The 9,996-nt window shown below is 35.2% G+C and overlaps 1 protein-coding gene across 1 annotated transcript; it reads left to right on the forward strand.

Annotated features, from left to right (window-relative positions):
• Positions 1–2,372: 2,372 nt before the first annotated feature.
• LOC107829187 (glyoxylase I 4-like) lies at positions 2,373–5,118 on the forward strand. Its single transcript, XM_016656652.2, has 3 exons — positions 2,373–2,640; positions 3,025–3,130; positions 4,737–5,118. Exons 1-3 carry the CDS (start codon positions 2,498–2,500, stop codon positions 4,977–4,979), a joined length of 492 nt encoding a protein of 163 aa, XP_016512138.2. The 5' UTR covers positions 2,373–2,497; the 3' UTR covers positions 4,980–5,118.
• Positions 5,119–9,996: the final 4,878 nt, after the last annotated feature.

Genomic DNA, 9,996 nt, shown 5'->3' on the forward strand with positions numbered 1-9,996 from the left:
ATATATACATATACTGTTAAATTGCACAGGTTTGTTATGTATGTGTCTTGTCATAGCCTCGTCACTACTTCGTCGAGGTTAGGCTCGACACTTACCAGTACATGGGGTCGGTTGTACTGATATTGTACTCTGCACTTCCTGTGCAAATTTTGGTATTGGTCCCAGCTGATCGAGAGGCGTAGAAGCTCGGACTGGTTCATCGGAGACTCAAGGTAGATCTGTTGGCGTCCACAGACCTTGAAGTCCCCGTCTATCTTTTCTGTTTTACTGTTTGTTTCGTTCAAACAGCTGTATTACTTTCAGACTATTACTTGTAGTAAATCCTAGAATGTTCGTGAATTTGTGACACCAGATCCGGGTAGTAGTAAATGATGAAGTTATTATATTATTCCACGCTCGTTGTATTTCACTTTAGTTTATTTACTGTTAATTGTTCAATTGAATGAGGTTTGACTTAATAATATTCTAACATTGGCTTGCCTAGCAAGTGAAAATATTAGTCTTCATCACGATTCCGACGGTAGAAATTTCGGATCGTGACAATTTATGATTTTTCATTTGATGTTCAGTATCCGTATTGGATCTCCGATTAATTTAAATTTGCTGCGTAAGTCATGAACAAAGAAAACACTCTCTACCGTAATTTTTTTCATTTCCAAGACTATAGAAAACCATTAATTCAGGATAAAAAAGTGAATAATCGATATCCAAGTAACGCAAGAGGTGAAAAAGGAGAGGAAGAAATGTTAAATTGATTAGCCTTGTAAAATAATAATGACACTGGATGCGGACAGGACAAGAAGAATAAAGGATAGTGGACGATTCTAGAACTACTATACAAAAATTAAATATATAGGTTTACTTTGCTATACTTACGTTCATAAGATAATATCTAAAAAATTTGCATTGAATATAATGTTCATCGATTTTCAAGATTAGTACTCTCGATCACACTAATATATGCCAAACACAAACTGAATGTGAAATAATAATAATAAGATTTCTACCAATATATAGAAGCCTTCAAAGATAAAAATGCACTTAATATAGATAATTTATCTATAGTAATCTTTGTATTATTATTCGCGACATAACAATTTACAGATTATTATTCACAACATAATAATTCGTACATTATTATTCACAACATAATAATTCGTACATTATTATTCACAACATAATAATTCGTACATTATTATTCACAATTATAATAATACGATGACATGAACCGGACGGAGCTAAAAAGGTAAGCTATAGATTCGAATCTGATAGGTTTAATTCAAACTTTGTACTATTTGGTTTAGGAAAGTTACCAAATATGCATAAACATTAAATTTCAAACCTAATAACTAACATCTGTTAGGTTCTGGATTCGAATCACGCTGGAGGGAAATGTGAAAACACTATAGATCCTCCTAAATTGGGAGGGATTTAAAAAAAAACTAACACCTAATATCATTATCTTAAAATTCAAATTTATAACGACCCGTTTGACCATAAATTTTACCAAAATAAATTTGGATTTTATTTGGCAAACACATATTTGGCCATAGATTTTGGCTACATTTTGGCAAAATCCCAAAACCAGCTCAATAGTTGATTTTGGGCCAAAATATCACTATTACATTTTTTAAAACTTGCCCCAAATTTTTGTATTTTATAAAAAAGTCCACCACATATTATTTTGTAACAATGTTGTTTCGTCTTCTCGGTCATCTGATAGTGTATCATGTAATTCATTATAAAAATGATAATTTTGTACCAAATTTATTTATGTCCAGGACTATAGTTTGCGATAATATAATGAATGTTATTGATAATGGTACTATTGGATATTTGTGATAGTTTTTATAACTTATGGGTATAAGTCATGTTCCATGTTTTTCCAAAATAAATTTGGGAAAAATGTTTTGAAAACTGATGTCCAAATACACAATTTTATTTTCAAACCAAACTTCACCAAAATCAAATTTTTCAAAATAAATTTGGGAATCTATGGTCAAACGGTAGCCAAAATTCAAATCCTAGCTCCGCGTCGCTCACGTGAGAGTAAATAAATCGAATTCTTGGACTTACTCGATTAAACCATAATAATGCTGACATAGATCAGTACATATACCAATTGTAGTAGTACTTGTCAAGTTCACTTTGTCTAGTTCATCACTAAATTAGTCAAGTACGTAATTAATTGTCAAAAAGCTTTTGCATGGCTTTTTTGAATATTAAAATCAACGTGTCACCACGTGGTATCTACTTGTTTTACCCTTCAACAGTTGTCACCAATTTTTTTTTAAAAAAAAATATCATTTCAAGAATTATTTTTGTTCTATATATATATCCCCTATAATCCTTCTACTCAATTCCTACTTTACTCTCTAAATCTTTGGTTCTTTGATTTCTTTCTTGCTTTTAAGTTTTCTTTTTTCCAGCTTCTTCTTCATTTTGCGCTTGTCTTTTTTTTTTTCTTTTTTTTTTTCATTTTTTGGAAGGTTAATATATGGAGAATCCTTTGCATTTAAAGTCATTGAATCACATATCAGTAGTCTGTAGATCTGTTGAAAAATCTCTTGATTTTTACCAAAACATTCTTGGATTCTTTCCAATTAGAAGGCCTGGTTCTTTTAATTTTGATGGAGCATGGTAAATACTACTATTTCCTCCGAATTACTTTAATTGATTTTTAGCATTTTTTTATGATCCACGATATTTGATTTTTTTTAGATATTAAGAAAGAATTATTTTTTTTTTCAAAGTTTCCCTTGGAGTAATGAGTCTATGAGTATTTGTTATATTTTCAATGAACAAAATAAGATTAATATGGTCATTGCATTGTTACTTAATGCTAATTAAAAGGTGAATTTCGTGCGAAAAAAATTAATTAAAGTGGACTGAAGGAAGTACTAATTTATAAGCTAAATGAATGTTTTAAGCTTGTTAATGTCTTTGTTTTCAAAATTGATAAAAATTATTAAGATGCTAAAAACATGTTTATTAACAAATAACAATTATGACTTAAATTTGCAGGTTGTTTAATTATGGGATTGGGATACATCTATTGCAATCTGAGGATCCAGAGAACATGCCCAAGATTAGAATCATTAATCCCAAGGATAATCACATTTCCTTCCAGGTATACACTTCTGTCTCGATCTCTTCTCCATTATATTATATATTTAACTATTTCCAATTTTAAAAATGAATATAACTATTTAACTTATTGGACATGTATGTCATGTTTAATTTCCTAATTTGTTGTCAAATGATCTTTTACGTGGGAGCAATAGTAAAGTTGTTTAGGCGTGATCGATAGCTCGCGGATTCGAGCCCTAACCCTAAAATTAGGCACTAACCCTCGCGTTACGGTGGACTGCCTACATCAAACCTCTCGAGGTGCGACCCTTTCCTGGATCCTACGTGAACGGGGATGCTTTGTGCTCCGGACAGGGGCGACCTATCCATAAAGCAAGTAAAACAACGGCTTTAGGCCCCATAATTGCGGGGCCCCATTTTTTGTTATACCTAATAGGCTATGTATAAGTTTTAAAAAAGATTATGTAAAGTGAAAAAGTTTGATTTCTTTCTTTAACAAGTATAGAGAGGATTTGCAACTGCTATGATTTTTGCCAAGAAAATTACACTTAAAATGAATATCAAACCTGAATTTCGTAAGAAACGTGTGATATATAAGAAGTGACAATTTGATGAGAATGTTGATAATAAAATCTCAAAATCTTTCGAAGAGTCCTTTGGAGTTGATTACTTTATACATAGTAGACAAAATTATTTTTTTCACTTCAAAATAGATTTGAGCAATTCGAAGTATATGGAAATAATTTTTGTTTCTTCTTTAGCAGTAAAAATTAAGATCACTGGATGATTAAAATCTTGAAAAAAAATTGTCTTAATCTTGAATGTTCCTTAAAGCATAATAACAAATTCGATATAGATGATTTAGATTTATTTTCGGAATTAAAAGTATTACGAAAAATAGAACTATTAGAAGATAACGGTTTAATTGATACACTCGGTCAAATAAAAAGATTTGATTCTTTTTCCAATGCGTATATTGCTTATGGAATAATGTTAATAACTCTTGTTACCGGCACTATCAGAAAAAAAAATTCAAAATTAAAATTGATAACATCTTACCCAAGATCAACAATATCTTGAGAAAAGTTAAATGGATTAGCTATATTTTCAATAAAGAAAGACTTATTAGGAGTTATTGATTAAAATAAAACTATTAATAACTTTGTATCTAAGTTAGCTAGAAAAATAGACTTCAAATAAATAAATATTTAAAAAAAAAAAAAAAAAAATTGAGGCCCCTCCTAAAGTTTGGCTTTAGACCACAAAACTCGTTAGGGCGCCCTGGCTCCGGACTGCCCTTTAACTATATAAACTCCGGGCTGCCCTTTAACTATAAAAACTATGAGTACAGCTATATTAATCCAAGACTAGAGAAGAATTTTGTTTGAGTTGGTGAAAATAACTCCCTCTATACAATTTCATATGACAATATTCCTTTATATTTAGTTGGTTTAAAATTTACCTGACATATTTCTATATTTGGAAATTCTTCAAACGTTAAAATTTTCATTTACCTCGTATAGACACGATTAAGAGCACGAGTTTTAAGTATTTCTTTTTTGTTTTCTTAAATTTCGTGTCCAGTCAAACATCAAATTAATGGGTGGAAATTTGAACTAAAATTGTTTATTAATTATTGGTTGCAGTGTGAGAGCATGGTAACAGTAGAGAAAAGGCTAAAAGAGATGGAAATAGAGTATATAAAGAGCAGAGTTGAAGAAGGTGGAATTTACGTTGATCAACTATTTTTCCATGATCCAGATGGTATGATGATCGAAATCTGCAACTGCGATAATTTGCCGGTGATTCCACTTTCCGGCGAAACTCTCCGGTCGTGCTCAACTCTCCGCTGCAGCATGCAGCGGAAGAAAAATCAACAGCTTGTCTAGTTATAAAAAAAAGTTAAAAAGAAATTACCTATTACGTATGACATTTTGCAAGAGCATGCATTTTCCACTTGGTGTTCAAATATGTTGAACCCATTTTGTAATTTTGTGTATTATATTCAGATATTATTCCCAAGTTTAATTTGGGATGTCGCCTTTTTTGACTTGTCTCTTTATTTCAAAGACTTTAAGGTTTCATCATTTTATTATATATACTAGTCATTGGGCACGTGCATTGCAATTGTATCTCATATAATTAATACAAAATTGAAAAAATTACATTGTTTTGTACATGATAAAATGCTTTGAATCATGATTGCATTTATAAGAAAAAGTCGAGGGTCTATCGGAAACAGTCTCTTTACCCCATCGGGATAGAGGTAAGATTTACGTAGATACTACTCTTCTCAGACCCCACTTGTGAGAATATACCGGGTTGTTGTTGTTGTTGTAAGTTAAAGAGCTTAATTTTGTAAAGTAAAAAATTTAGATACATATACCTTAATAAACAATCCCAAGGTAAATTTATCATTACAAAACTAACTAAACTTTTGTAGCTTATATTTTTTGTTTATTAATATTGAAAGAATTATTAGTATAACTTTTAAGGGCATAAAAGTTCAATAATATTATAGGATCATTTTAGTCTTTCAAATTTAATTTTTAATCTTCATAGTAGAATAATATTTCATATTATATATATTATGTGGCTTATAGGTCACAGGTCCAAGTTGTGAAATCAATTACTGACACTTGTGTTAGGATAGGTTGCTTACATGCAAGGTTGTCCAACGGGACGGGATGAAATTATCGGGATGGGACGGACTTTGACCAGTAAGGTGATGGGACGGGCCTTAAACTGGATGGGTGTCACGACCTGGATTTTTCACTCTCGGGGGTCATGATGGCGCCTACTAATGTGAGCTAGCATATTACCCTTTTACCAATTTTAATTTTCCTTAACAATTATAAAAGCAATAATGTGTAGACAACGAAAATTACAATAAGCAGAAGAAATACAGTAAACTATCTGAAATATGTATCTAATACAACTGTTTGAGCCTCAACCACCCAGAACAGGTGTCACAATTTCACAGACGATCTAAGAATACTACATATAAAGTCTGAAAGATAAAAGATACAATATTTCTGAACTAAGTAAATGAAATAAGAGTAAAGGGATAGAGAGAGACGCCAGGGCCTGCAGACGCCTGCAGGACTACCTTGGATCTCCGTGTGGACTAAAGGCAGCCACCCAACCTACGGTCCAAAAACTGCTGCTCCGGGATCTGCATATAGTGCAGAGTGTAGTATCAGCACAACCGACCCCATATGCTGGTAAGTGCCTAGCCTAACCTCGGCGAAGTAGTAACGAGGCTAGGACTAGACTACCACATAAACTTGTGCAATTTAACTAAATACAGCGGAAAAGAAGAACAATAATATACAGTCAAGTATGAGAGGGGTATCATGCTAGGGGGAACTATCAATTTGGAATAGAAAGACAACGGGTAATTAAAAGAAACAACATATCTCAAATATCAACAAAGAATCAGGAATCAATAAGTATACGACATCACCCTTCGTGCTTTTACTCTCGTCCTCACCAAAGCAATCAAATAATGGAAATGTGCACGACATCACCCTTCATGATTTTACTCTCGTCCTCACCATATAATCAATATAATCGGTACGGAATGGTACATCGTGTGGCGCGGAATCACCCTTCTTGCTTTACACTCTTTCCTCATAAATCATACAGGGCATCACCCTTCGTGCTTTAACACTCTCTCACTAAAATAGTACACGGCATCACCCTTCGTGCTTTAACATTCCTTTTCACCCAAACAACAATCACAAACAATAGGGCAATGGAATAAATAAAATTACAATAAGAATCCCGGCAAGGGAACAATAGTTCAAAAATCATGTCCCGACAAGGGAACAACATCATAAGAAGAATCATAATCCAGGCTAGGGAGATAACATTAAAAGCAACAAATTCCCGGCAAAGGAGATAATATAATGATTCTCTTCTTTTTTTCACTTTTACTTCTCAACTTACTTCACAACTTGAGCCAATGCTCTAAAAGGTTCAATTACCACTTATACTTTCACGTTTCATTGTACAACTTGAGCCAATGCTCCTCAATGTTCAAATGTCACAATTACTTCCACAAACTTTGCCCAACAATAGAAATCATCATCAAAGCAGGGATAATACAACGAAGCCATAATAATTACAATATAAGACTCACGGGCATGCTTGACACAACATATAGATACTCGTCATCATGCCTATACGTCGTACTCGACAAATACCACATAGCAAATAGGACTCGACTCCTAATCCCTCAAGCTAATGTTAGACCAAACACTTACCTCGATGCTACAAAAACAATTCAAGTCTCTACTATCGCTTTACCACCAATTCGCTCGTATCTAGCCACAAGTTACTTAATTACATCAATAAACGCTAAATGAATCAATTCTAATGCATGAAAATAAGTTTTCTAAAGTTTTACCCAAAAAGTCAAAAATCACCCCCGGGCCCACATGGTCAAAACCTGAGTTTTGAACCAAAACCCGATTATCCATTCCCCTACGAACTCAAATATGTAATTTATTTTGAAATCGAACCTCAAATCGAGGTACAAATCCCCAATTTTTTAAAACCTAGGTTCCACCTAAAACACCCAATTTCGCCCATGAATATCTTTGATTTTGAGTTGAAATCATGTGAAAAGATGTTAATGATGGAACGAAATGAGTTAAAATAGACTTACAATCGATTTGAAAGAAGAGTTGTCTTTGAAAAATTGCCCAAGAGTGTTTTGGTTTTGAAAGAGTGTGAAAAATGAAAGATTTTCGGCTAAGTTATAAAATTGCAGGTTGCAGATGTCGCAATTGCGACCAGGGTTCGCAATTGCGAACCCGGACTTCTGCTACCTTCGCATTTGCGAACCCTGAGGAAAACCAGGCCTCTTCACATTTGCAACTGTGCCTTCGCATTTGCGAGGTCGCATTTGCGAATAAGGCAGCCCAGACCACTTCTTGCATTTGCGATACAATGCTCGCATTTCGCCTGCAACATACCAGCAAATTCCTAAGTGAAATTTTCACTTTGTAGCCTATCCAAAACTCACCCGAGCCCTCAGTTCTCCAAACCAAACATGCATACCAACCTAAAAATATCATACGGACTCGCTCGTGCATTCAAATCACCAAAATAACATCAACAACTATGAATTTACCATCAAAATCATGAAATTTCTTAAGAACTTCAAAATTTCCAAATTTTCTCAAATACGATCCGATTCACGTCATTTCAAATCCGTTTCTTACCAAATTTCACAGACTTGTCTTAAATCACATATACGACCTGTATCGGGCGTTGGAACCAAAATACGGGCCCGATACCATCAAGTTTTAAACACATTTCATTTCCAAAACTCATAAATAATTTCAGAAAATAATTTTCTTTAAAAATTCATTTCTCGGCCTTGGGACCTCAGAATTCGATTCCGGGCATATGCCCAAGTCCCATATTTTCCTAAAAACCCTTCGGGACCGTCAAATTACGGATCCGGACCCGTTTACCTAAAATATTGACCGAAGTCAACTTAAATCCATTTTAAAGTCAAAATTCATCATTTTTCACAAATTTTCACATAATAGCTTTCCGGCTACGTGCTCGGACTGCGCACGCAAATTGAGGTGATACCGAAAGAGGTTTTAAGGCCTCGAAACATAGAATTTGTTTCTAAAATAAGTGATGACCCAAAAGGTCATCACATTCTCCACCTCTAAAACAACCGTTCGTCCTCGAACAGACAAACAAAGGAAGTACCTGAGTCGGGAAAAGATTGGGATAACGGCTCCACATATCGAAATCGAACTCCCAGGTCGATGCCTCGGCAGGCTGACCCCTCCACTGAACACCAATAGAAGGAAAACTCTTTGATCTCAACTGACGAACCTGCCGGTCTAGAATAACTATCGGCTCCTCCTCATAAGACAAGTCCTTGTCTAACTGGACAGTGCTGAAATATAACATGTGGGATGGATCCCGTGATATTTCCGAAGCATGGACAGATGAAACACTGGATGCACGACTGATAAGCTCGGCGACAACGCAAATCTATAAGCCACCTCTCCCACTTGATCAAGAATCTCAAACGGGCTAATGAACCTATGGCTAAGCTTGCCCTTTTTCCCAAATCTCATCACGCCCTTCATAGGCGACACTCGAAGCAATACTCGCTCACCGATCATGAATGCCAAATCACGAACCTTGCGGTCGGTATAACTCTTTTACTTGGACTAAGCTGCACGAAGCCTATCCTGAATGATCCTGACCTTGTCCAAGGCATCCTGTACTAGATCCGTACCCAACAATCGAGCCTCTCCCGGCTCAAACCATCCAACCGGCGACCGACACTGCCTACCATACAAAACTTCATAAGGAGCCATCTAGATACTTGACTGGTAGTTGTTGTTGTAGGCAAACTCTGCTAAAGGCAAAAACTGATCCCACGAGCCTCCAAAGTCAATGACACAAGCTCAGAGCATATCCTCCAAAATCTGAATGGTCTACTCGGACTGCCCGTCCGTTTGAGGATGAAACGTTGTGCTCAACTCAACCCGTGTGCCCAAATCTCGCTGAACTGCTCTCCAGAAATGGGAGGTAAACTGCGTACCTCGGTCCGAAATAATATACATGGGCACACCATGAAGATGAACTATCTCCCAGATATAGATCTCAGCTAACCTCTCGGAAGAATAGGAGACTGCCATAGAAATGAAATGTGCTGACTTGATCAGCCTATCAACAATAACCCATACTGCATCGAACTTCCTCTGAGTCCATGGGAGTCCAACAACGAAGTTCATAGTGATGCGCTCCCACTTTCACTCACGAATCTCAATCTTCTGGAACAAACCACCAGGTCTCTAATGCTCGTACTTAACCTGTTGATAGTTCAAACACCAAGCCACATATGCAACGATATCCTTCTTC

Source organism: Nicotiana tabacum, chromosome 8 (genome assembly GCF_000715075.1).
Source record: "Nicotiana tabacum cultivar K326 chromosome 8, ASM71507v2, whole genome shotgun sequence".
NCBI classification, from domain to species: domain Eukaryota; kingdom Viridiplantae; phylum Streptophyta; class Magnoliopsida; order Solanales; family Solanaceae; genus Nicotiana; species Nicotiana tabacum.

Excerpts from the sequence above, each read along its gene's own strand:
- LOC107829187 (XM_016656652.2), top strand. The coding sequence starts at position 2,498 with ATGGAGAATCCTTTGCATTTAAAGTCATTGAATCACATATCAGTAGTC. Across the intron at positions 2,641-3,024 it reads TTTAATTTTGATGGAGCATG|GTTGTTTAATTATGGGATTG; the intron begins GTAAATACTACT and ends TTAAATTTGCAG. Across the intron at positions 3,131-4,736 it reads ATAATCACATTTCCTTCCAG|TGTGAGAGCATGGTAACAGT; the intron begins GTATACACTTCT and ends TATTGGTTGCAG.